The sequence below is a fragment of the Schistocerca serialis genome, chromosome 2, assembly GCF_023864345.2.
Source record: "Schistocerca serialis cubense isolate TAMUIC-IGC-003099 chromosome 2, iqSchSeri2.2, whole genome shotgun sequence".
Classification (NCBI taxonomy): Eukaryota; Metazoa; Arthropoda; class Insecta; order Orthoptera; family Acrididae; genus Schistocerca; species Schistocerca serialis.
In genome coordinates, this window is record NC_064639.1 from 1,048,094,343 (window position 1) to 1,048,118,972 (window position 24,630).

Consider the following 24,630-nt stretch of genomic DNA (forward strand, 5'->3'; position numbering starts at 1 on the left):
ATTATGTGATAACTAGATTTCCATTTGCAAAATGTTTCTGTTTATTCCTTAAAAGTGTACTTTTTCTTAAAGTGGGGTTCGTTAAAAATGGGGAAAAACAACATTTTTCTTATGGAGGTTTCACTGGGACCGACAGTTATTTGCTAAAAGCAAATTTCCTTAAAAGTGTATTTATTAATTCTGAGTTTTACTGTACTTAACTTTCTGTTGTATCTCGAGCTGCCAGTTTTGACATTTACGTGGATGTTGAGGGATCACTGTGGCATTCCTTATAAAGAGTTGTTGATACAAAGAATCATTGTATTTGAGAGTAGGAATATGCATCATTTTAATCTGGAAAGTGTCATATTTATTATTTTAATTGGATATGTTTACGTAAAGGTAGGAAGATTAAGGTTTAACACCCCACCAACAATGAAGTCGTTAAAAGGCGGAGCACAAGTGCTGTTTTGTTAAGGATAGAGAAAGAAATCGGCTGTGCCCCTTCAAAGGAACCATCCTAAAATTTGCCTGGAGCGATTACAGGAAATTGCAGAAAACCTAAACCTGGATAGCCACAGGCGGATTTGAACTGCAGTCCTCCTGAATGCGATTCCACTGTACTAACCACTGCAATATCTCACAATGTGATATGTTGCTATACTTTTGACATCCAGCAAACACTGCAAGAATTTGGTAACAAAGCCCAATATCTTCAACATTGGTGGTCATGGTGAAATATCAAGCTGGGCAAATTAATAGTCTTAAGTTATAGATCATGAGCAAAATAGTCATCTGCAACTAATGAGAGCACTGCGCTTTGCAAAACCAAAACCCACATCCACAATGGAACAAGTCTTCAATAACAGTCAAAATTGTGTGGGTTTCAGCATTTTGTATGATGATTCCATAATTATTTCCATATGTATCAACTATCAAACACACACACTGAAGTGTTTCAGGTTGGCTTGGTCTGCACAGAGATTTGCTATACTTCACTTCACACACCAAACACTTAAATAAAATGCCACCTGAACATTCCTTTTATGTACAATGAACGTTGCTTAGGCCGGTATTACATTATCAAATATCTTTGTCAAAAATCTTTGTCAACGATATCTGATGGTGTAATAGGGCGTTGCTGTAGGTTTGATCGAAGAAGTCGCTTGTCTTCTGTTCATTGCAATGTGATATGTTACCACATGGAGCGCTAGCATTGCTGCAGCGTTCTGTCGTCTGTAGTGTTTTTATAAACATTGCCGGTAAATACAATTGGTGTGTGCCGACAACTACAAAATTAATAGAGATGTAGGCCTATGAAGCTGATGAGGCACTTTGCAACATGAGGCACCCTGAATACAAAAATAGTTTAAGAAGATTGGAGACCTGACCTGACCTGACCTGACCTGACCTGACAACTAACCTAACCTAACCTAACATAACCTAACCCAACCCAACCCTCTCCTGTAGCAAGGAATCGGAATGTTACAGTGAGCCTGTCTTCTGTGGATGTAGCAGTTCTTAAGTGAATATTATGCTTTGTGATATGAGAATAGACTTCACTGAGCACATACAGAAATGTATGCTCATCCATCCTTAAGTAATTGAAGTAATTGATGTACGACTTGACGTCCTCCACTATAAGCTCACGTAACAGGTTTTGTTGAATGCTTTTATCGTGTCGTCGTAAAACCCACGGCTTCACCCAGGTATGTTTCCTTTTTTCCCCCTGCTTCTCTTCCGCATGTGCAGACAGTGCAATTGTGGTACATGCAACTGCTGCAGTTAATAACAGGTTGTTGTTAACTGCTGCAGTTAATAACAAGTTGTTGTTGTCAGCCATCTTTAACTTTGACGAAAAATATGATGACAGTGTAATACCCCTTCTAGCGCTACATCAAAGATCTTTGTCAAATATATTTGACGGAATATTTGATCACATCTTTGATCAAATCTTTGACAAAGAAATTTGATAGTGTAATACTGGCCTTACTGAATATTTGGTCACCATTAATTATTATTGAGTAGGGTCTAGATAGTCTGTGCCCTGAATCTGTATGCCTCATTCCAGGCTGCAGATAAAGCTGCTGAAAATTAACGTCTCATTTCATTCACTCCACCACATAAGAAGAGAGATTCAATTCACCTTCTTATATTATCATCAAAATTACAACTCAGTACATGATAAATGAGGACAGTTACCAACTCTTATACTGCCTCTGTACTATGTACGTAAAAGATCTGATATTTAACTTGATAAATAATAATTACAATACATTTATTATCTTTGACATTTCATGGTCTTAGATTTCATGGAGCTCTTTCTTACGCACCGCCCACTCTCTTCTCTGACATATTTATTTAAGGACATGGTACCTCTCATTCAAGGAGTGGGATGTATCACTACAACACACAATAATGAGCGCTGAGCTTCCTTTTCTGTTGACTACAAGGAGATACTGAAAACTGTACACTCATCTGAAGTGAAGGTCAAAAGAAAGATATTACTACAATTTTTCAGGGAGATTTTGTGTTACAATTATAACATATTTGGGATTAAATGGTTTAACCTGAAAGACATTAGTTAAACATAATCTTTATACATACTCTAAATGATCCCCAGGCAAAAACTTGCCCCTTCTCTGTCAGAGCAGCTGTGTGAGAATCTCCTGCTGTTATCTGAACAACAGTACCGTCAATCTCCACTTTTCCTGGTTCTGTTTCTGAGTTACCATTGCTCGTGTCCCTGCCTAATGCACCTTCATCATTACAACCAAATGTGATAACCTAAAAAAAGAAGAGTAAATTAGTTTAATCCACAAAGAGTTAAAGGAAAAGAAAATTAAAAATAACAAAAAATTCACAGGCGTACAGCTAGCTGTTGGTAATCAAAAGACATGACATTTCGGTAACTGATCCTATCACCACTACCTTATGATTGTGAAAGGATCTCTTACTGAAATATTGTTTTTTAGATCAACAATAATCAGCTGTACACACTTTGGATTTTCTGTCAGCAACTATACCAAGACAAGAATAACAAAACAAAGTGAAATTTCTTCCTCTTCGTGGATTCTAGGCTGGGAAAAATGAGTGAGTGCAGTAAGTTCTTTCTGGTCCTTACTTTAGACATAACTACTCATCAACACAATATTAGTTGATAATCACTTGAGTGGAAATAAAGTAATGTTAGATAATTTGGACTAATATTTGAGCTTTCTGAGAAGTGACTGGGGCTAAAATATATAACTGTACCATGAGATGGTAATAAAATGAGTCATGTTATTGCTAACAGGTCACAAAATTCAAGAGTTGTCAATCTTTAAGCGGGTAAAGATATGCAGATAAAATACTAAAGACAGATAATTCACTTAAGAGCAGAAAATAACTTACAAGGGACAAGAAAACAAACTCTACTATTACTGCAGCAATAATTACGAGGTAAAGTCAAAAATATTAGAAATGGCTTCTTGTTGCAGCTTCCTATTACTTCTCAGTTACTTATCCACTTCTTCTCAGTTACTTATCCCTCGCCCTGGGAAATAACTCCACAATTTTAAAAGCTTGTACTGACCACTGCACCATTCCCACCCCTCTCTAACAAACCCCCCCTTTCCCCTCCGATCCACCATTAATTAACAATACAGTTGAAACAAATGGAATTACAGAAACTAAAGTAAGATATTTGAGGCCTGGGCACAGGAGAAAATACAGCAAACACCTTAAATCTCCAGAGCCACTGCACTGAGACAAACAAGAAAGATGTCCAGAACATAGGTTTTATCATTAATATCGAGACATTTTAAAATGTTTGGGGAAGAGAGGGAGGGGCAGAGGATGGGTGTGGCAGGAGGGGACAGGCAGGGGAGGAGTTAAGGTGGAGGGGATGTTGTGTGTGTGTGTGTGTGTGTGTGTGTGTGTGTGTGTGTGTGTGAGAGAGAGAGAGAGAGAGAGAGAGAGGGGGGGGGGGGCGAGGAAGGAGGGAGAGGTGATAGGGATTAAAATTTCAAGCTCCTCTGGAGTAATGAAAGTGCTAGAAATGTGATAAAATAATGGAAGTAAATATGAGTGGTAAAAGAGAGGCATTGAAGATAATATTGATGACAGAGCAGATGAGGCATCTCCCAGTGCTTATCTGTGGTAAGAGAAAAACCACAGTATCGAAACCTCTGACAACCCAATTAAGGACAACGGGTAAAGAATGTCTTCTATGTAAAGTGTCACTACCCAGTTTGTGAGTGAAGTAATAAGCCTCATGCGAAAGTAGTATGACGTTGTGAGAAAGCCACCATAGAGCACTGCAGTACCAGCCAAGAGCTGGTAGCCATCAGTGTGGCTACATGTGGGTCACAATAACAGACATTGGACAGTAAAGTGAGGACAGCTGAGCACAACAGTAAACAGCATCATGCAGCAGTAACCACATAGCAAGGGTCAATGTCACCACACAGGGAAAGTCTCTTGCTATGGGTAACATGACTAGGTCCCGAATTTTAGTGAAACAAATGAATGCCAGAGACATATAAATAAGTTTGAATTTCCAGCATGACTTCTCATCACAGAGACCACCACCCCTGCCATAAGGCAGCAAGTCATACCTCGCACAAAACCATGTCCACGTGCCACCACAGTGAAATGTGGGGAGCAAGGGACCGCCATGGATCCACACCACTGAGGGAAGTAGCGTGCCACTGACAATGGATATGGCCACTACAGGAAACTGGTCTACCACGGGTTTGTTGTCAGCATCACAGGGCACCAGCTCAGCATCCAGGGTGGAAGCTACTGCCCAAACATCAGCATAGGCCAGGGACAACAGAGAGAAGTGCGTGCCTCGCTGAGCCGTGACACATCATGTATTAGAGTTAAATAAAGTCGTTCTGTAATGTCAACAGGACTTCCACTTGGCCCCTTGTTCCAGCAGGACCTCATTACTCACTCATAGGACCGAGCGAGGTGGCGCAGTGGTTACACACTGGACTCGCATTCGGAAGGACGACGGTTCAATCCCGCGTCCGGCCATCCTGATTTAGGTTTTCCGTGATTTCCCTAAATCGCTCCAGGCAAATGCCGGGATGGTTCCTCTGAAAGGGCACGGCCGACTTCCTTCCCCATCCTTCCCTAATCCGATGAGACCGATGACCACGCTGTCTGGTCTCCTTCCCCAAACCAACCAACCACCCTCACTCATAGGTTTTTTGTGATGATTAAAGTGGGAAAGCTATAAATGTAACAGGCATCTGCTGGCCCTTAATAATAAAATTAGGTGAGAGAAATAATCAAGACTGCATGTGAGTGGGGCCATATCACAACCACACGCCCTGCGGGTCAGCACGTGTTTAAAGAGGGGAACAGCACCCACTATTCAACAGAACCACAACTCTAAAGCAGAGACGAGGGCGTGGTAGAAAAGAGTAAACTGCTTCTAAAAGCAATTAAAACAGAGTAAAAGGAGGATGACAAAGACAGCTGGCAAATGATGTAAGGTCGGGTGTAGTCCCAACCACCTCAACCCTGCACCAAAGGTAGTTTATGGATTGCCGATTCCGGTCTAACCATTTGGTTGATTGTTGATTGTCCCTCCTGGAAACCAAAATGACTGGGGAACAAAAGGCACCAAGATTCGAGAGCCCAACACCATTTCAAGCAGTTTGTAAAGCACATTGGTGAGGATAACCGGACGGTAGATGTTTCCAGGCAATGGTTTTTGCCTGGTTTAAGAACATGGATGATGGTACTGTCTCACTATTGCTAAGAGAAGACCTTTTACAACCAAACACATTTAACACTCTCAGAAGAGGGAGCCTCTGAGTAACATTAAAACGTTGGATCATCTGAGTATGAATCGAATCACTGCATTGGCCACATCGCGTGACAAGACAAAACCCTCACGCAGTTCCTTGTCACTGAATCGTTAGTTATATAATTTGCCTGTGAGGGAAGGAGGGAGGGGGGGGGGGGTGACTGATAGGTAGGTTTCTTCAACTTGTGGATTGTGTGTTCAAAAGCTAGCCATATAAGAAGGGTACACCAACAATGTCAAACAACAAGAAACGACATCAGTACAAAGCCAACCCTGGGGGAAAGGACATGGGAAACTTGCTGACCTTAAGTGGCCCACAAGGCCACCATGTTTGGTCCACATCTGGGACGAACCAGCATGCACCCCTTCTTACTGCATTTAATTATATAGCAGCTCAGTGGCACATGCTGCTTAGAACCCTGTCAACATTATCTGACAGAGTGGTGAAGATGACAGCAGAGGCAAACAGCTGCCAGCTGGCTATTCGAAAATGCGGAAACTGTTCCATTGGGCAGTGATAAGGAAGAGACAGTGTCTTAGAAAGTTGCCACTGTCACAAAGATCTTAACACACCAACCACTCGAGTGAAGTCATAAGACTGGGGGAAGATACCACAAGACCAGTACCCAGAAAGGTGCCATGGACGGGACTGAAGTGGGTAAGAGTATCATCACTGAGGAGAGACAGATCAACATCAGAAAGAAGCTTATCAATCAGAAGGCCCCTATCAGACGAAACGATACTTCCCTAGACAGAGTGACGCACACTGAAATCTCCAAATAGGAGGAAGGGATTCGAGATTCTTGTCAGGAGCTATCCACTGCAGATGTAGGAAGGGAGGAAGATCAGCAGTCCTGGGACCCACAGCTATTGGTTGGTGCTGAGCCTATGATCTGTGGATTTCTGGGAACAGGGGTTCAGAGGGGACACAAAGTGCTACAGCCAGGTATTTGTATGCATTCGCCAATTAAAACAGTGACTCATTGATATTATAGTCATAGGATACTATGTTTTTTCATTTTGTGAAGTGCACAATTTTACTCTTATGAACATTTAAAGCAAGTTGCCAACCTTTGCGCCACTTTGAAATCTTATCAAGATCTGGCTGAATATTTATGCAGCTTCTTTCAGAAAGTACTTGATTGTAATAACTGCATCATCTGGAAAAAAGCCTGATTTCACTATTAATATTGTCTGCAAGATCATTAATATACAATATGAACAGCAAGTGAACCAACCACTTCCCTGGGGCACACACAGAGTTACTTCTACATCTGACGATGACTATCCACCCAAGATCACATGCTGTGCTCTCCCTACCAAAATGTCCTCAATCCCATCACAAATTTCACTTGAACCCTGTACGATCATCCTTTTGACAATAGGCGTAGGTGCGGTACTGGGTCAAATGCTTTTCAGAAATCAAGAAATACTGCATCTACCTGGTTGCCCTGATCAAAGCTTTCAGTATGTCATGTGATGAAAGTGGGTTTCACATGATCGATTTTTTTCTAAATCCATGCTGGTTGGCATTGAGATGGTCATTCTTTCAAGATACCTTATTATGTTTGAGCTCTGAATATGTTCTAAGATTCTACAAATCTCTGTCAGGGATATTAGATGGCATTTCTGTGGATCACTTCTGTTACCCTTCTTGTAGGCAGGTGTGACCCGCAATTCATTCCAACTACTGGGCTCAGCTTTTTGGTTGAGGCATATACAACAGGGGCTAATTCAGCCACAAAATCAGTATAGAATCTGATAGGGATTCCATCGGGCCCTGGACCTTTGTTCAGTTTAATGATTTCAGCTGTTTCTCTACACCACCGACACTAATACCTATTTCATTCACCTTTTCAGTGCTGCGAGGTTTAAATTGGGGCAATTCTCTTGGGTTTTCCTTTGCAAAGGAGCGTTTGAAAATGGAGTTAAGCATTTCAGCTTTTGCTTTGCTACACTCAATTTCATTTTCTAGGGACTGGACACTAACTTTCGTACCACTAACAGCATTTATGTATGAAGCAAATTTCTTTGGTTTTCTGGAAGATCATCTGACAATATTCTGCTATGGTAGTCACTGAACGCATCACGCATTGCCCTCTTGACAGCCAAATGTGTTTGTTATATTCCTATTACGCAGTAGTCTATTTCTTTAAAAGTTTCTTACAGTGACTGTATGCCATGGAGGTTCCCTCCCATTACGGACTGTTCTGCTGGGTATGTATCTATCCAGTGCTTCATCAACCATTCTTTTAAACTGAGCCTTAGTTCCTCCACATGCTCCTGCCCAGAGCTGAAAGTTTAATGTTCCTCACTGAGATAGGACGACACTACAGATTTTTTATCTAGTTTACTGAACATGTGTATCTTTCTGGTTTTTTAGTTGTCCTTTGTACTTTAGTAATCATTGTTGCCAAAACCGTGTTGTGGTCACTGACACCAGTTCGATGCGGACATCCTCAAAGAGGTTAGGTCTATTTGTTGCCATTAGATCCAATATATTTCCATCCTGGGTGGGGTTTTAAATATTTGTTCTAGGTAGTTTTCAGAGAAGACATTTAGTAAAGGTTCACAAGCTATCTTATTGTGCCCACCACTAACAAAACTGTAATTTTCCCAATTAATTGTTGGATATCCATTGAAAGTCTTAGGAGGAAATGAAAAGACAGAATAAAAGATGTACAGGCATGTGGAGTCTTAGACGTATAGAGGAAGACTGCAGGAAATAGACTAGACTAGACTCATGACATAGTGTAGTCTCCTGGGCTTGATCACACAGAAGGAAGATCTTTCTTTAGTGACAAAAACTAAGACTATCTAAAGAGTTTGGCATTCACCGGGGGGAAGAAAATGTAAGAGAGTTGACTTCTATGAAACCACTAACACAAGGAAAGAAAAAACGATTTAATAAAGATGCATTTTTAATGTAATAACATGAGTGGTATTATTTGCTGTACTAAAAATAACTGTCGTAATTCACACACTGGTTTCTTCTTATTTTTGTAAAAACAGTAATCCACATTTGTCAATAAACAAATGATTATCTTACAGTGCAAGGTCATGTGTGTCTTACCTCTCCAGTCTTCGTGAGACAAACTGTGTGCATACCACCTGCACAAATATCCACTACATTTTCAAGATTTTTTACAATAGCTGGATTAGTTCGTTCAAGGACATCCTCCCCAAGGCCCAGTTGGCCAACATCACCCTGGCCAAATGTGAATACAAGGCCAGTCTCCTTATCATCAAGGGATTCTGGACTTGGAAGGAGTACTGCAACACATAATTTATCTTTTAAGAAAAGTTATTATTTCGTTTGTATGAAGATGGACAGTTACATCAGCTCTAATGGTTAGGTTTCAAATTAGGACTGTCTACAAAATTGAGTCATTGTATATGTCCCATATAACATGTAGCTTTCATAATTGAATGTCGTCACAAAATCTTATAATACTATATAACAAATGTATTTAAACATAAATTAATCCATGTCACTGTTCAATATATAAATTGCTAAAAATATTACTATAAATTTCTATTTAATACTGTTTGGCTCTGAGCACTATGGGACTTAACATTGAAGGTCATCAGTCATTTAATACTGTTTAACTAGCTTATTTTCTGCTCAGTCTTTAAACAATGTTGTTACATATCAGTGCAATTTAATTTATTTTTTTAGCATCAAGTATAAATATTAACTACCTAAGATACTAACCATCAGTCTGCAAAACACTTTGATTGAGGAAAGTCATTGTAGTAGGATACTGTACAAATCTGAAATTAATTCTTAATTCAAACTTTTTTATGTGCAGAAGTTATTGGTGTGCTGTGTTATTTGGTAAGTGATTTGGCATTCACAGAATTACCTAAAATTACTGCACATAAACAGTAACAATATTATGATTACATTCTTTCAAACAAAAAATAAAGATTCTGAATTCCTGGAGGAGGCAGAGATGACAGGATAGTGGATTCTTTCCAGGAGGAACAGGAGCAGCAGCACTATGCAGCCATAATCTCCTTGATAGTGGAGAGTTTATTAGAGAATGCAGCAGTGGCCCACTAGAAGTTACATGTCCGAATGAGTAGAGGTTGTATCTACACCCAAAAATCTGTGCCTGGGACAGTCAAAGTGAATGTTGGGTGAGTAATGGCTTCTCTACTCAAATGACTGCTCAGTTCATTCTCTGGAATACCCACATGACTTGTGACACAGACAAAGACAGCTAAGCAGGTAGTATGACTGAGTTCAAAGAGAAGATCTTGAGTAGCAAATATCACAGTGTGACAAGAATAACATTGGCCAATAGCCTGGAGACTGTTCATTGACTCAGTACAAATTAAAATGCAGGTAAGGGAGGTCTGTTTAATAAAACATAGGGTTCTATTACCAGACACCAGGTCCGCAGTAAAAACAGTGTGTTCCAAGCACCCCTGAAATACAAGTTCAATGTCTGACTAATACACCTTATCACTGTTACTGCTGTAGGGGTAATTAAATATGGAAGTATGGAGGGTAAAAGTGTGTGGTTGGATGGTTAAATGGGGAGAGGGGAGAGAGTGAGGGACCAGACAGTGAGGTCATTGGGCGCCATGATCAAGGAAAGCAGAAATCAAGGAAGGAACAACGAACAGCACAGTCCAGTCAAGGGGAAGGGGTAGCGGCCAAACTAAGAGGGGAAAAGGAACATCAGGCCAGCAGAAAGAGGAAAGAACAGGAGGGAGGTGGGTGGAAATGGGGGGGAGAGGAGGGGTGCTCCAGAAACTCTACATGCGGTGGGGCACCACCACCACCACAGCAGAGGATGGTAGATTCCCATCAGAAGAGGCAAAGGGAAGAATACCACATGGTGGATGGTGGGAGCCTCCTTGTTTGTACAAAGTTTATTAGACCGGGACGGGGGGGATTGCTTCCGAAGAGTTGACCCATGATAGAGCAAAAAGGGATTTCATGTAAAGCTGCAAATCTGCCCCTGGAAAGGTCATGGGGAGTGTGTGTGTGGGGGGGAGGGGGGGGGGGGGGAGAATGTGGCCACCTGTCCCCCCCCCCCCCCCCCCAAAGACAGACAATCAGCAAGTGCATTATTGGGAATACCTAACTGGGCAGGAACCCAATTGAAATCAACAGATCAAACCGCTACACCATGTTCAGCCAGGAGGTTGGCAGAGACCAAGGGACAGTTGGAAAAACTCCGAGCGACGATAGCCTGTAAGGCACTCACTGAGTCCATACATAACAAAACTTGGCCAACTGAGGACCATTTAATGAAGCAGAGGCCGGTAGATGGCCATCCATTCTGCAGTAAAAAGCCCACAAGTGGCAGGCAAGAGATGGCGTTCTGTGCCAACAGAAGACATATACCACATGGTTGGCAGATTTAGAGCTGTCAGTATCAGAAGCAAATGGCACCAAACTGTGTCATAGGCCTTATGGAGATCAAAGAAAACCGAGATGACGGTGGTACTCAGAAAAGACCTGCTGAACTGTGGTTTAAAATTGAAGCAGATGATTAATCAGTGAGCGTTCCTCCTGACAACTGCACTGGTAAGGAGATATACAGTCCCAACACTCAAGGACCTAGCTGAGCCAACGAGCCATCATCCATTCTAGTAACTTGCAGGGGACATTGGTCAGGCTGATTGGCCAGTAACTATCAAGGGATGACAAATCCTTGCCATGCTTCAGGACAGGGATCACAAAACTGTCTCTACACTGAGAGCGAAAAATGCCTTTGCGAATAAACACCTGGAGGACCTACTGTCGTCGTGGAAGAGTGAGTGTTGAACCATTGGTTATGGATGGAATCAATGCCAGGAACTGAATCATAGGAAGAAGAGAGGGCCAGAAGCAGCTCCCGTTCAGTGAAAGGTTCATTGTACAGTCTGTCTGACAAGGGGTAAAACATAAGTGGGAAGCTTCAGCCTGCTGTTTCCGGAGGAGGACAGGAGCTGGATAAGAAGCTGACGCTGACACCATCACAAAATGGTTCACTAGGTATCCTACAAGAACTGGTGGATCTGTACAAGGCCACCTGGGAGGGAAAGGACTGGAATGGAAGACTGCCACTGACAACCTCGGAGCGTGCTAGCCCACACCCATGACAAAGGGAAAGAAGAAACTAAATGACAATGGCCATGCTCTACCCTGGAATTGGCTGACTGCGAATGGGGCCTGTCAAATGGGGAAAGGCAATCCTGACAGTGCGGATTATCTTATCGGGCAGATTATGGACGACTTCATCAATACGATCTGACAAAGATGGTGTATGTAAACACAACCTGGGAGGTGCACAGACGCCAATCAACATGATGCTACGGGAGAGAGGAAGAAACTGGAGAATCAGCAGGAAGTGGTCACTATCACAAAGGTTATTGCATGGCGACCAGTTTAAGGAAGGAAGGAAAAAGGGGAGGCGAGGGGAGGATGCGGGGGGGGGGGGGGGGGGGGGATTACAGTTCCATTGAACAAGCCTGGAGCAGGTATCCAAATGGGAGGCAACAGAGCTTCAGCCAAGCACACTGCTGAGTTGTAAGGTACCCTTAATTTGCAGACAAGAGTGCATTATACTTTATTTCCAGTTTTGCTATTTCACATATAGACAGTGAATGTATCAGCACTGCAGTAAGTACAGAGTAAGGAGTGAACAGTACATTCCCACACTGGCTAGCTGAGGTGGTTTCAGAGCCAGTGGGATGTGCCGATACAGTAATCACTTGTGATGTTAGCAAAGAGGTATGTAGGGAACGTACATTTATTCTGGCATGGATCAAGTAATTCTTATCAATAAATATTTGCTAACAAAAGTTGCCTTTTTTCAATCGGATATTAGGAGAAGTCTACGGATCTTCAATACTATCTTCCAGTAATTTACAAAGAAAGGAAATGCTGATATTAATAAATAAATAACTTCGGCATAACCAAAGGTGTACGATCTTATACAAACTTTACCAAATGTACACTCAAGTTTCAGGCTGTGCACCATAATCAGCAGTCACCAATAGGATGCCTTTCGATACAGTCATGCGGTAGACCGTGCTCTCTTACTATTAATAGTTAGCTTATAATCAGTGTGAGCAAGTTCATTTTATGGTGTTTCTTAAATGCACGACAATGGTGCCCATATAAAAATTATTTGCACAAAAAAACCTCCTTTCCACTTCATTATGTAAAACATAGTAATAATGCACTTCCAGAATCTAAAAGTGCTGCTGCGGCTCTCCAGGGGAACATAAAGCTATGGCACATATCTATATAACAGGTAGGATGAAAGTTCAAGGACGGACTGACTTAATTATCACTATTGCAAAACTGGGAAGCGTGGCCAGTTATACCATATGACCCTTATACTATCATTACGGATTTACTTGCTAAACTGATACGTTTCTGGAGGTTTAGTGTGAGTGGTGGGTTCTTGCAGGGTCACCATCGGTCACCAACGAGGATGGGGTGGCATCCCTAAATAAGAGATCTGACTTAGGGTTGCAAGGTTGAAGGTGGCACTTCCGTGAGTACCAGGGGGGCTTCACCTGTGTCTTCTTCTTCCTCTTCTCTTTCATAGGTTGAGGAGGGCAGGACACAGGGAGAGCAGGCTTCTACAAGATTTGGAGATCTGGGCCCAAAAGAGAGCAGGTGACCTTGGGGCACACATATTGTGTGTCCTCTGGCCAAGTTGTGTAGTAGACCTCTGGGCTGAGAGAAGCCAGAGGGGATGGGAGGGGGGGGGGGGGGTGACAACTCTTAAGGAAGCCCCGTCACCACCGAGCGTCAAAGAAGAGGGACATTTCTTCGGCCTGGGAGGTGGAGTGACATCTTGAGGGGAGGGCATGCGAACCACGGTGGAAAGGGTAGGGGGATGGGATTTGGGGTAAGGAAGAGAGAGAGAGAGAGAGAGAGAGAGAGAGAGAGAGAGAGAGAGAGAGAGAGAGAGAGGAGGAGGAGGAAAGGATGCAACAGAATCAAAAGTAGAAGTTATTGACACAGGGTGAAGTTGGTCATATTTCTGATGAGCCTAAGTGTAAGACAAAGAATCAAGGAACTTATACTCCTGTATCTTCTTTTCTTTCTGATAAGTAGGGCAATCTGGCAAGTGCGGAGTGTGGCAGTTTTGACAATTAACACACATGAGTGGCAAAACACAGGGGCTCCCTTCAGGGAGTGGGTGCCCACATTCATGACACAAGAGGTTCTGCTGTACATCGGGAAAACGTGCCTAAAACGTAAACACCGAAAGCACCTCATTAGTGTTGGGATGTACAGCTTCATGTCACACCAATAACACATAACCTTGACCTTCTCTGGGAGGATGACTCCACCCAGAGTTCCACATCAGTTTGAAAGATGAGGTCTTTATGAAAAATGACTCACTGAACCATATTCAAAGAGTGGTGATGAGTAACCGACACCAGGACATCGCCAAGATGAAAACAGGCACAAACGGCAGCAGACTGTGCAGCAGAACTAGTTTTGCTCAAAAGCGAACCCAAGCACATCTTATTGGCACACTCCTCCCCAACGAAGTTGTCTGATATTTTCCACAAAAAATAACAGCTTTGAGCCAGTGAATGTGTACCCATCCATCCTAGTGCAGACCACGTAGGGGAAAAAGTGTTTCACTCCAAGCTGGCGAGCCTGGCCCTCCTCCCAATGTGTAGCCAGGGAAAGTACGGCTGCAAGGTCATAAAAAGCAGCATTCAATGATCCATTACCAACCAAAGAGATGGCTGTAGAACAATGGCCAGTTTTCTGGAGCTTGATACATTTCACATGCAAAGCATCCACCCCAATATCACCCACTCCAATCAGGGGCTCTCCCCACATGCATCACCCAGCCATAGCAAGAGCTGTCTGGGAAAGTGGCCATTGCTGGGAGTATGATGCTCCAGAACGACAAGCAATCACCCCTAGATGGGGATGCAGCAGCTCAGGTATCAGAAGTGTGATCCATTTGTCGTCAGGAGGGCTCAGCCAGATGGGTGTGTAACAGCCCCACCACACTGACTGGCTGTACATACTGGTGACCTAGCAGGGCACATGGCGGCTTCGGTGGAAGGAAGAGTGGAAGGGAGGGAGAGGAGGTATCCACACCACAGATGCTAGGGAGAGAGTTCTTCCCAAATGCCTCACACAATGGAGAGAAAATTTAGAAATGGGGGTCAAGCCCCAAATGGAGAACAAGAACTCCAAAAAGGATGGATGAAAAAGAAAAGGCAAGGGGAACAACACTGCAAGCAATACAGGAAACCAGGTGGATAGACCATTCGATGTAAGTAAGGACACCAAGAGAGGGGAAGGAGGGTGCAGAGGGGGAGAAGTGAGGAAAAGGAGGGAGGGGCACGGGGAAGGGCATGCAGCCTAGGACAGATGAATGGGCTGCTACAGCTTGGGGCCCCCTGTGTGCCCCACACGCGAACTCACGAAAGAACCGCATGCCCCCTCCCTGGGACAGGGGGTGGGGAGTCTGACCCCTGAGAGAGGATGAGGTGTACTGTAAATATTTTCTAAAAATGAGGACATCCTCCCTGAAGTCCAGCCTCCTAAAGCAATACTCTTCTATCTGTTCAACCTAAAAAACGAATCAGTCAATTCTTAACACATTTCTGTCCTCAATACCTTGTCACGTAGGCAACAGTTGCACGAAACACCAAAGTGAAATACCTGTAATGCGCATCTACCGACTACAAGCTATTCTATTCGTGTCACTGGCATATTCTACTCCATTAGAGGCACTATAACCTGTAAAAACTGTCATGCCATGCATAGCTTTGCTGGAACCACTGCACTGCTTTTTATGAAGGAATGACCATCAACCATACATACACCAAAGTCAAATGATGAGATGACTTTCCAAATGGCAGAACACGAGGGCAAGTTGCACAATAAAACTTGGCAGAATGTAATGGGATTCTTCATAGTCCACCTGGCTCCCCTTTCATCACCTACATCAGCTCGTCTCACTTCATAGATGGTATCTCTTTATCCCATCATTCTCACCTCCGCCTCTACAAACAAAATCACTGTCCTCCATCTACCTCTGTCCCTGCTTCCATCTGTATTTCCTTTGTCCCCTTCCACCAAATCTACATGTCTCAGCCTCTCACTCTATTTATGCTTATGGTTATTGAAGTATCATTTATCATGCTTTCTCATGCTCCTAAGACCTAGCTACAACAACGTGCAACTGGACCTTCCTGCACCTCGGGAATCTATACCTGCACATGTAATAGTATCCTCTTGCCCTACTCTTCCTGTTACAGTGAGAGAAACACCTAAAAAGGTAAAAAGCAAAAAAAGTGGAGACCTGGCTGCTCTAACTATTTAAGCAAGTCAAAGAGTTTGGAAAAGGGTGAGAAAGCAGTTGTAACATGATAGGCAAAAGAAAATAGAGAACTGAGGCATCTTGCACAAGAGGGTCTAAAGGTACAAAAGGGTGAGGGGGAAAGAAAGTAACTAGCAGTCGCATAACGGAGTACCCACGGCAGGGGGAGGCTCTGCCCCCCTCCCCCACAACTACCTCGAACACTGAAAGCAGAGGAGTGTTTGGTGTAAAATTCGCTCTCCCTCAGGAAATGCATAAATGCAACACTTTGACAGTAGCTGTCTCATCATCCACAAGTATTTGAGATAGTGAGATAGGCGAGCTGAGAGCGTGCTGCAGATCAGCCAGCAGGGTGCACTCAAGAAGAACATGTGTTGTTGTCAGTAGACTACAGTGAGGAGGATCCTCTCAATACAGAAGGAACTCATAGATGAGTCGCATGTGGCTGATGTGCAGTCAGCACAACACAATGGCATCTTTCCGAGAGGCCTGGAAAGTTGTATGCCACACCTTAGTGGACACTTTAATCACTCTCAGCTTATTTTGGGTTATAGCAGCCTGCCATCCCAATTCCCAGAGCCTCAAAATACTGTGTTGGGGTTGGCACTTAGTATTCCGATGTCAAGTTGATCTTCTGTAGTTGCATCTTTAGCTAGAGGGTCAGAGAGTTCATTTCCCGGAATGCCTATGTTGCTCAGTCACTGTCTTTCCAGAGCTGTAGAGGTCAACCAGTGGATCCTGGATGTTGGCAACCATAGATTTTTGGGATAGCACAGGGATATGCCTTTTATGCAACTCATGGAATTGCTAGATATTAGGAAGTTCACCATGGTCAGGGATTGGACACACCACAAAGCCTGACATATGGCAACCAACTATGATATGTATACACTACAGGCACTCAGCAGAGGTACTTCTCATGGCCCCTTGCATGTGCAAAAGTGAAACCAACCCAGTCATTGACTTTTGATCAGTCCATATACATGCATACCGAATTAGAATAATTGTGAAGGATCAGACAAAACAGGTGTTGGAAGGATAAGATCAGCATCCTTCTTGGGGGCACAAAAGAGCTCCATCCATGTCAAAGGGCAGGGTATAGATGTCAAGTCAGATCTTAACTGGTCTATCCAGTTTTTCACAATGCGCAAAGTATCTGACTCTTGCTGTGGAAGAGAGTTGAGTGACATGGGTGAGTAGCCACCTGACAGATTTTGACTGCTTAATTGGCCAGAAGCCGCTGTCATCTAACCCACAGTGGTGGGACACCAGTTTCTGCCAAGAGGTTGTCAATAGGACTCGCACAGAAGGCGACTGCTGCCAACTGCACGCCAGTGTGGTGAACAGGGTCCAGCAGGCTCAGTGGGAATGGTCTGCCAAGCCATTGGCAACACATCCATCGTCCAAGCAGCATAAAACTACCACTTTGTAGAATCTTAGAACTATATGGTCTGGTCCAACAAGGAGTTGCTAAGAAAACAAAGAGCATTTAGCTTCTTCTGCAAGTTGCCTTGAGCTGGCAGGCATGGGGCGGCCAAGGTAGCTTGCTGACAAAATACCTAAGAATTGTAAAGTTCCAGTGACTTCAAGTAACTGGTCACCATGATAAATTTCCGGGTGCAGGTGCCAGTGCAGAGTTGGCAAAAATGCACAACTTATGATTTTCTGGGAAAAACTGATAGCCGTGATACAGGACCCGATCATGTACTATCCAAACATCCCCTTGCAGTAGGCACTCAGTGGTGCATACTGATGCAGAAGCACAGTACAGGCAAAGATCACCCACATACAGTGACAGACACTGTGGGGCCTAATTTATTTTCAATACCATTGATGGTGGTAGAGAACTGCGTTATGCTCATAACCCATCTCTGAGGGACTCTAGTTTCCTTTATAAACTGGTTGCTGAGAGTCAAACATATCCAGACCCCAAAAAATCGGAGAGAGAGAAAATTCTGGATAAAAATGCGTAAATTGTCCCAGAAACCCCACTCATGTAGAGTGGAAAGGATGTGATGTTGCCAGGTGGTATCGTATGCCTTCTGTACATCAAAGAACACAGCTATCAGATGTTGGGGATGTGCAAAATCATTGTGTTCTGCAGATTCCAAATGAACCAGATGATCTGTGGTGGACCAGAAAGTGCGAAAGCTAATTTGGAATCGTCAAAATGTGCCCTCCAGCTTCAAGCTACTATTAAAGACAGTGGCTGAATATTTGTTCCTATAGTTTACACAGCTCATTCATCAGAGATTGGCCAGTAGTTAGTTAAAGTATGTGGGTCCTTTCCCAGTTCCAGGACAGGAATAATAATATCTTCTTACCACTGAGAGGGAAATTTCCCTTCCCGCAGCAATGGATCAGTGGGTGCGCGCGAGTTACAGTTAGGAGTGCTTGTGGGAGTGAGAGGCAAGCTGCATGCTAAAAAAAAAAAGTGTGAATGTGTTTGCACATCAAAATTTTTGGAAATATTTTTAAGATGCCAAGCAAGGTAGAATGAGAGCACTGGTATCCCACTTCTCAGTCAGTCATTTAAACAGGAGCACATTCCCCTTTTTGTGCTCTGATCAGAGCTTTTTTCTGCTGGTTAAAAAATATTTCTTCTCTGCAAAATATGCAACCTTCTTACTAATTTCTGAATATCTCTGATAAAATTTAAAGTTAGAGAAAGGATTGTTTGAAGGGATAATTACTTTTTAAATGAAAGGATTTAGTACTGCACCAAACTGATTTTTCTGAAGATTCAAACATTGTGAGTAGCTCTCAGCAATCCATTTGTTGAATGGCGTTTGTTGCGAGTGAACTGCAAACATGAGCAGTAGCTCCAGTGATGACCAACTGTTACTTTTATTTACAATCTCTTTGAGGAAGATTAATAAAATGTCCTATTAATAGTAAACTCTAAGGCTATGGTGAATTTCAGAACCTTCTGTAAAAACTGAGGTTTGGTGAAGACCATTTCTTCTGTTGCTTTTGTGTGTCTTGTCAACACACTGAAATGTTAACCTTGGCCTCTGATAATTTTTTTAAACAATCCTCCAGAATGATATTATATTATTATTAGGAACATGTCTTATCTGCTTTGGGCTAGATATACAACTGTTCACTCTAAGTTAATCCAAAGATGATACTACAGTGGAATCTTGCTTAACAAGCACCTCCCATAAAGTGCAATTCACAAACAAACTGTAAAAAAATTGACTCATTTAACTAGCAATGTTTCGCATAATGAGTGACGACGATATAATCTGACGTCACCAGCTGTTTGCTTGCAGCAGGGGAAACTTTCCATAATATGAACACCTTTCATTGTTGGCAGTGGTATCTGAACAATGTCTTTAGTATGTACTGCAGGCTGGGTTTAATATTCTTTCTGCTACCACAGTTTATGATCGCACATTTTTCTTAACTTGAATTCACACAGCGTTTTTTTGTGTGGAAATTTTAATAACCTTCGTAGAAATGTCCCCAAAGGTAAAACCACATGCAGACAACCATAAGTGAGGGCAAGTGACCTTAGAAATGAAATGTAAAATCACTGAAAATCATGAATGTGGTGTGAGCACTGCTGATTTAGAATGCACATGCAATTGGTCTACATCAACTATTTGCACTATCCTCAAGAATAAAGACAGTATTATGGAGACAGATGCTTCAAACAGAGTGACAAGAGTATCTAAACAACAGTATCATATTCTGGATGATGTCAAAAGGTTGCTTCTTATATGGATAAATGAAAATAAATTGCAAGGTGACACTTAACGAGAACATCATTTGCGAGAAGGCAAGAACGATTTTTGCCAACCTCATTAAGACGACGCCAAGATCCTCATTGGCCGAAGAAGTGTTTAAGGGAAGCCTTGGGTGGTTCAAGAAGTTTAAGAGAAGAACTGGCATCCATAGTGTTGTGAGGCATGGCGAAGCAGCCAGCTCCAACACAGAGGCAGCAGAGATCATCATCAGAAACTTCAAAATGCTCGTACTGACGAGACAGGTCTATTCTGGAAAAAGATGCTGAAGCGTACGTTTATAACAGCAGAGGAGAAAGCATTGCCCAGTCTCAAGCCAATGAAAGACTGTCTCACACTGCTATTCTGTACCAATACAAGTGGTGACTTGAAAACTAAACCGCTGATTGTTTACCATTCAGAAACTCCATGAGCCTTTAAGAAGTGTAAAGATCAGAAGAGCATGTTAAATGTGATGTGGAGATCCAACAACAAGGCTTGGGTGACATGTGATCATCTTTGTGACTGGATCAATGAAGTGTTTGGTCCTTTGGTGAAAAAATATAAGCTCAAGGTGGATCTGCCACTCCACGTCTCGCTTGTTGTGGACAAAGCTGCTGCCCATTCTCCAGGCCTTCAACAACATATCTTTGAAGAATTTCAGTTCATCAAGATCCAATTTCTGCCTCCCAACACCACTCAGTTACTCCAGCTTATGGGCCAGCAGATTACTTCTAACTTTAAGAAGCTATGCACCGAAGCCCTCTTCGAGCATTGTTTGAGTTGACTGAAGCTACCATCTCACTCTCATATAGTTTTGGAAATATCACTTCAACATTGTTGACTGTGTCAAGATGATCGAAAAGGCATGGGAAGGGGGTATCAAGAGAACTCTCTCTTCTGCTAGGAAGATGCTCTAGCCAGAGTGCATTGTCAAATGTGATTTTGAGGCATTTGAATCAGTACCTGTGGAGCCTATAGTCAACGAGATTGTGTCTTTTGACAAGAGTATTGGACTAGAAATGGATAACAATTATATTGATCTTGTGGAAGGTGACAGCCAAGAAATTACCACCGAAGAGCTTATGGGGTTGCAGTGTGTTTCACAGCAGAAGTTGTGGAGAGGAGTTCTTCATTCTTCACAGGAGGGCGGGGGAGAGGTAATAGCAAAGCAACAATTTTCTGGCACAATAAGAGAAATGCCGAAAGCATGGGAATTGGTTGCATCATACATTGAAAATCATCACCCCAATAAAGCAGCGGCTAGCCGCGCTGCAAATTCATTTGACAATAATGCTGTGTCGCACTTTTGCCAAGTGTTGAAGCATCAACAGAAATAAATGACTATAGATAGCTTCCTTGTAAAAAAGAATTAGTTATGTATTGTGAATAATAAAGTACATAAAACTGTATGTATAATTTTCTTTGAATAAATGGCATGAGTACGATAAATCTTTTAGTACCTTTTCTGGATGAAACACATTATCGTATTTTACAATAATTTATATGGGATGAATTGTTTTGCTTAACGAGTGTGTCACACAATGAGTACGATTCCGAAACAAATTATGCTCGCTATGCAAGATTCCACTGTACATCAATTACACTGTATTTTACACAAAAATATTTATGTGGTAGTATATATTATATAAACGTGCATTTACTTCAAATGATTCAGACTGGTGCCAATTTCCTTCTACAGTGCCAACTTTTTCAACACTTTTAATGCCATATGGTGCATATTGTACAAAAATACACATGCACACACCAAATCAATTAATCTTTTGATCTCTTCCAACATTTTTCACATCTGTCTGCTGCAGTGTCTGTAGAGAACCACAATATGACACATCCCCACTGCAGGAACGACTAATTTAATAGAGGTACCAGTCTTCTGTTGAACCAGGGCAATGCCAAAATATGCAGCAGACACCAGAAGGTGGAGGCCGCTGCCTGTGCAGGCTGTCTAGTCCCCACTTGAACAAGCCTTTAGTAGTTAATATGGCAAGGAATGATCAGTAACAACAGAATTGTTCTAGTAGCTCTTATTCTATTCTTAGAAGGCAATTTCTCAGTTGTGTTCTCATATATGTGGCATGTCCGAAAAGTAAGTGCCGTTTCGGATAAAAACTCAAGAACGTGTTCCAAACCAAAATTTATTTTTACAAGAAACAGCATTTCTTAAACTTTTTTTTTTTTTACATTTCTGCGAAGAGACATTTCCACCAGTGAAGACAACCACTGCTGGACACTGTTTTTCATGTCACCATTGCTGTCCTCCAAAATCAAGCTTCAAGTTCAAGAACAAATGGAAGTCAGAAGGTGAGAAATTGGGGCTGTTACAGTGCGTAATTGAACTGTTCCCAACCGAATTGTTGAATAAGGTTTTGAGTGGCACCACCAGAATGGGGATGTGCACTGTCATGAAGCAACAATGCCACGACTGAATATGCCTTGCCATACTGCCCTGGTCTCGCAGCATTAAGTCACCACGGACTGGTTTTGAAAGTAATTGTTACAGCTTCTGTTGTTAGTTCATGGTTGGTGTACAGTTTTCTGTTTATACAAAATAATTCACAAGAACCAAAATTCTTATAACCTACATTTTCACTGAAAATTACGTACTGGTGCTTGCAGGTGAAGTTAAGTCCTACCACTAGACCACTAGCCACACCACATTCTTTTGTTGTGTATTAAAATGAAGAACTCTGGCCTCCCACATCTGAATTATGGCTTAATTTCTAATGACTCAGAATGCATTGTCATCTCATGATGCAGTTACACACTAATAAAACTCTCACTGAAGTTCAGGTAACATGGTTTAAGCAATTGCTTTTTGCAGTTTTTTTATCCTCTGAGCCAGGAAAGAAATAGTTTAAAACTTTTCTAATGAAAATGCAGTTTATGTTCATTAAAATCACTTTCATGCAGTTCTTTCCATTTCAGGTAACTTATTATTTTAATAATATATCTGGTATATAGTACAGAAATCAGAAACTCACCATTCAATTCTGCCATGAACTGAGGCACACCTAGCTAGCTCTCCCAACTTACACAATATCCAGGACCATTCCTGTGCCACTCACATTCCCAACTCCTTGCCACATGGACCACATCCTTGTGAAAGACTAGAGGTGGAAGGAAGACCCGAGGCACAAGATCCCTCTTATCTGCCCACTTAGCACAACCTACCTACAGGCTTATTCTGCCCTATCAGAAGGAGAGCCACCAGTGAAAGCAACCATTCCACATACCAGCTCTGCTGCAATTAATACTGAGTATTTTATGTGGGCATGACCACCAACCAACTACCCAAGTGAAAGAATGGCCACAGCTAAACTGTGGCTAAGAGCAGAGTTGACTACCCAGTGGCAGAGCACATTGCTGAGTAAAATAGGTCCAATTTCAATGGCTATATCCCCACCCCCAGCTTTTCTGAACCATGCAGATTTGAGTTATCCTTGTGACATATCCTTTGTTCACATATAATCCTACTGGTCTCTAACTCTGTTGATGCCCTACAGCTACACCTTCTTCACCAAGTCTCTCCTTCCCCCCCATTGTTCTGTCCCCTTGCAACCTAATCACTGACAAACACCAGTTCTGGTGCACGTCACTCCTGTCCCGTGCACCATTTTTCTCGCATGCCTACATTGTGTACCTGCTGCCTTCTGTCGAGGTGTCGTCCACTCTTCCCCATCCCTCCATTCTGCTCCTCACCCTTTTTCCCACTCTGCCCATTCCACCTGACAACCTGTCTCTCGCCCATATACCTGTCGAAATGCATTCATCCGGTGCAATGTAGATGTACAGCAGACAGAGAGGAAGAGAGAGAGAGAGAGAGAGAGAGAGAGAGAGAGAGAGGGAGAGAGAGAGAGAGATGTGGGGGGGGGGGGGGGGGGGGCAACTTCTTTTTATAGCTGCCGAAAGAAAGATCTCATGTTTGATACTGGTTTTGTTGAAAAGAGGAAAAGAAACCACCTTATTATATACTTCCATGTGAAACCACTATGACTGTGCAGACTCAGGAGGAAATTCAGCTATAGTTATCCATGCTAGAGCGAAGAACAGGAGGGGGCTTTTTATGACAAGCTAGATGAAGTATACAATGAATATTCAAGAAGAGACAGTAAGGTAAATTTTGGCGATGTAAACGCTAAAAACAGGAAAGGATGCATTATCAGTCTTGCACCGGAAAATAGAGTCTATGTGATAACTCAAATGACAATGGGATCAGACTTATACATTTTGCTTCCCCAAGAAATGGGTTAGCATTGTTAGCTGCAACAGGAAGAAGACTTGCTCTGGTGGTGCTGCACATTTTTGATATTTTTCGACACTGCAAGTGCAAAATTCGTGTGCCAAGTTGAAAGTGTAGATTCACATATTTTACTGTTTGCATCGCTTCTGCATAATCCTTTACTGACTGCATCAATACCCGTTTGTATTGTGATACATTGTGAAATTTCGAACATTTGAGAGTGCTGTGATAAATTCTTACTGTTATCATGAATTGTAGGCTTAAACATGTTTGTGCTCTTTTACGATTTTTGAGAACCGTAGGCCTATCCTGGTTCAAAATAATCACTCTCTAATTTCATTATATAATTACATGAGAAACAGGTTATTTCTGAGAATTTCTAGCTGCTTACAAAACTATATTTTCGTAAGTTACCATTATGAGTGTTTTGGATCTGTAACTTATTTCATAGTAAATCAACATTTGAGAGTCATAGCTACCACCAAAGAATAGATCCATCCCTGAATTACATTGTACATCAGTGGAAATAAATGTGCACTTTTG

At 42.3% G+C, this 24,630-nt stretch overlaps 1 protein-coding gene across 4 annotated transcripts in view; it reads right to left on the bottom strand.

The window, feature by feature from the left end:
* LOC126458488 (regulator of chromosome condensation) overlaps positions 1–24,630 on the bottom strand; it is a 107,625-nt gene that overhangs the window by 55,382 nt on the left and 27,613 nt on the right. For all 4 annotated transcript variants that reach the window (XM_050095580.1, XM_050095581.1, XM_050095582.1 and 1 more), the window contains exons 3-4: positions 8,856–9,055; positions 2,587–2,766 (exon numbers count right to left, since the gene is read on the bottom strand). In XM_050095580.1, coding sequence (XP_049951537.1) covers positions 2,587–2,766; positions 8,856–9,055 — 380 coding nt within the window. The remainder of the gene's footprint in view (positions 1–2,586; positions 2,767–8,855; positions 9,056–24,630) is intronic.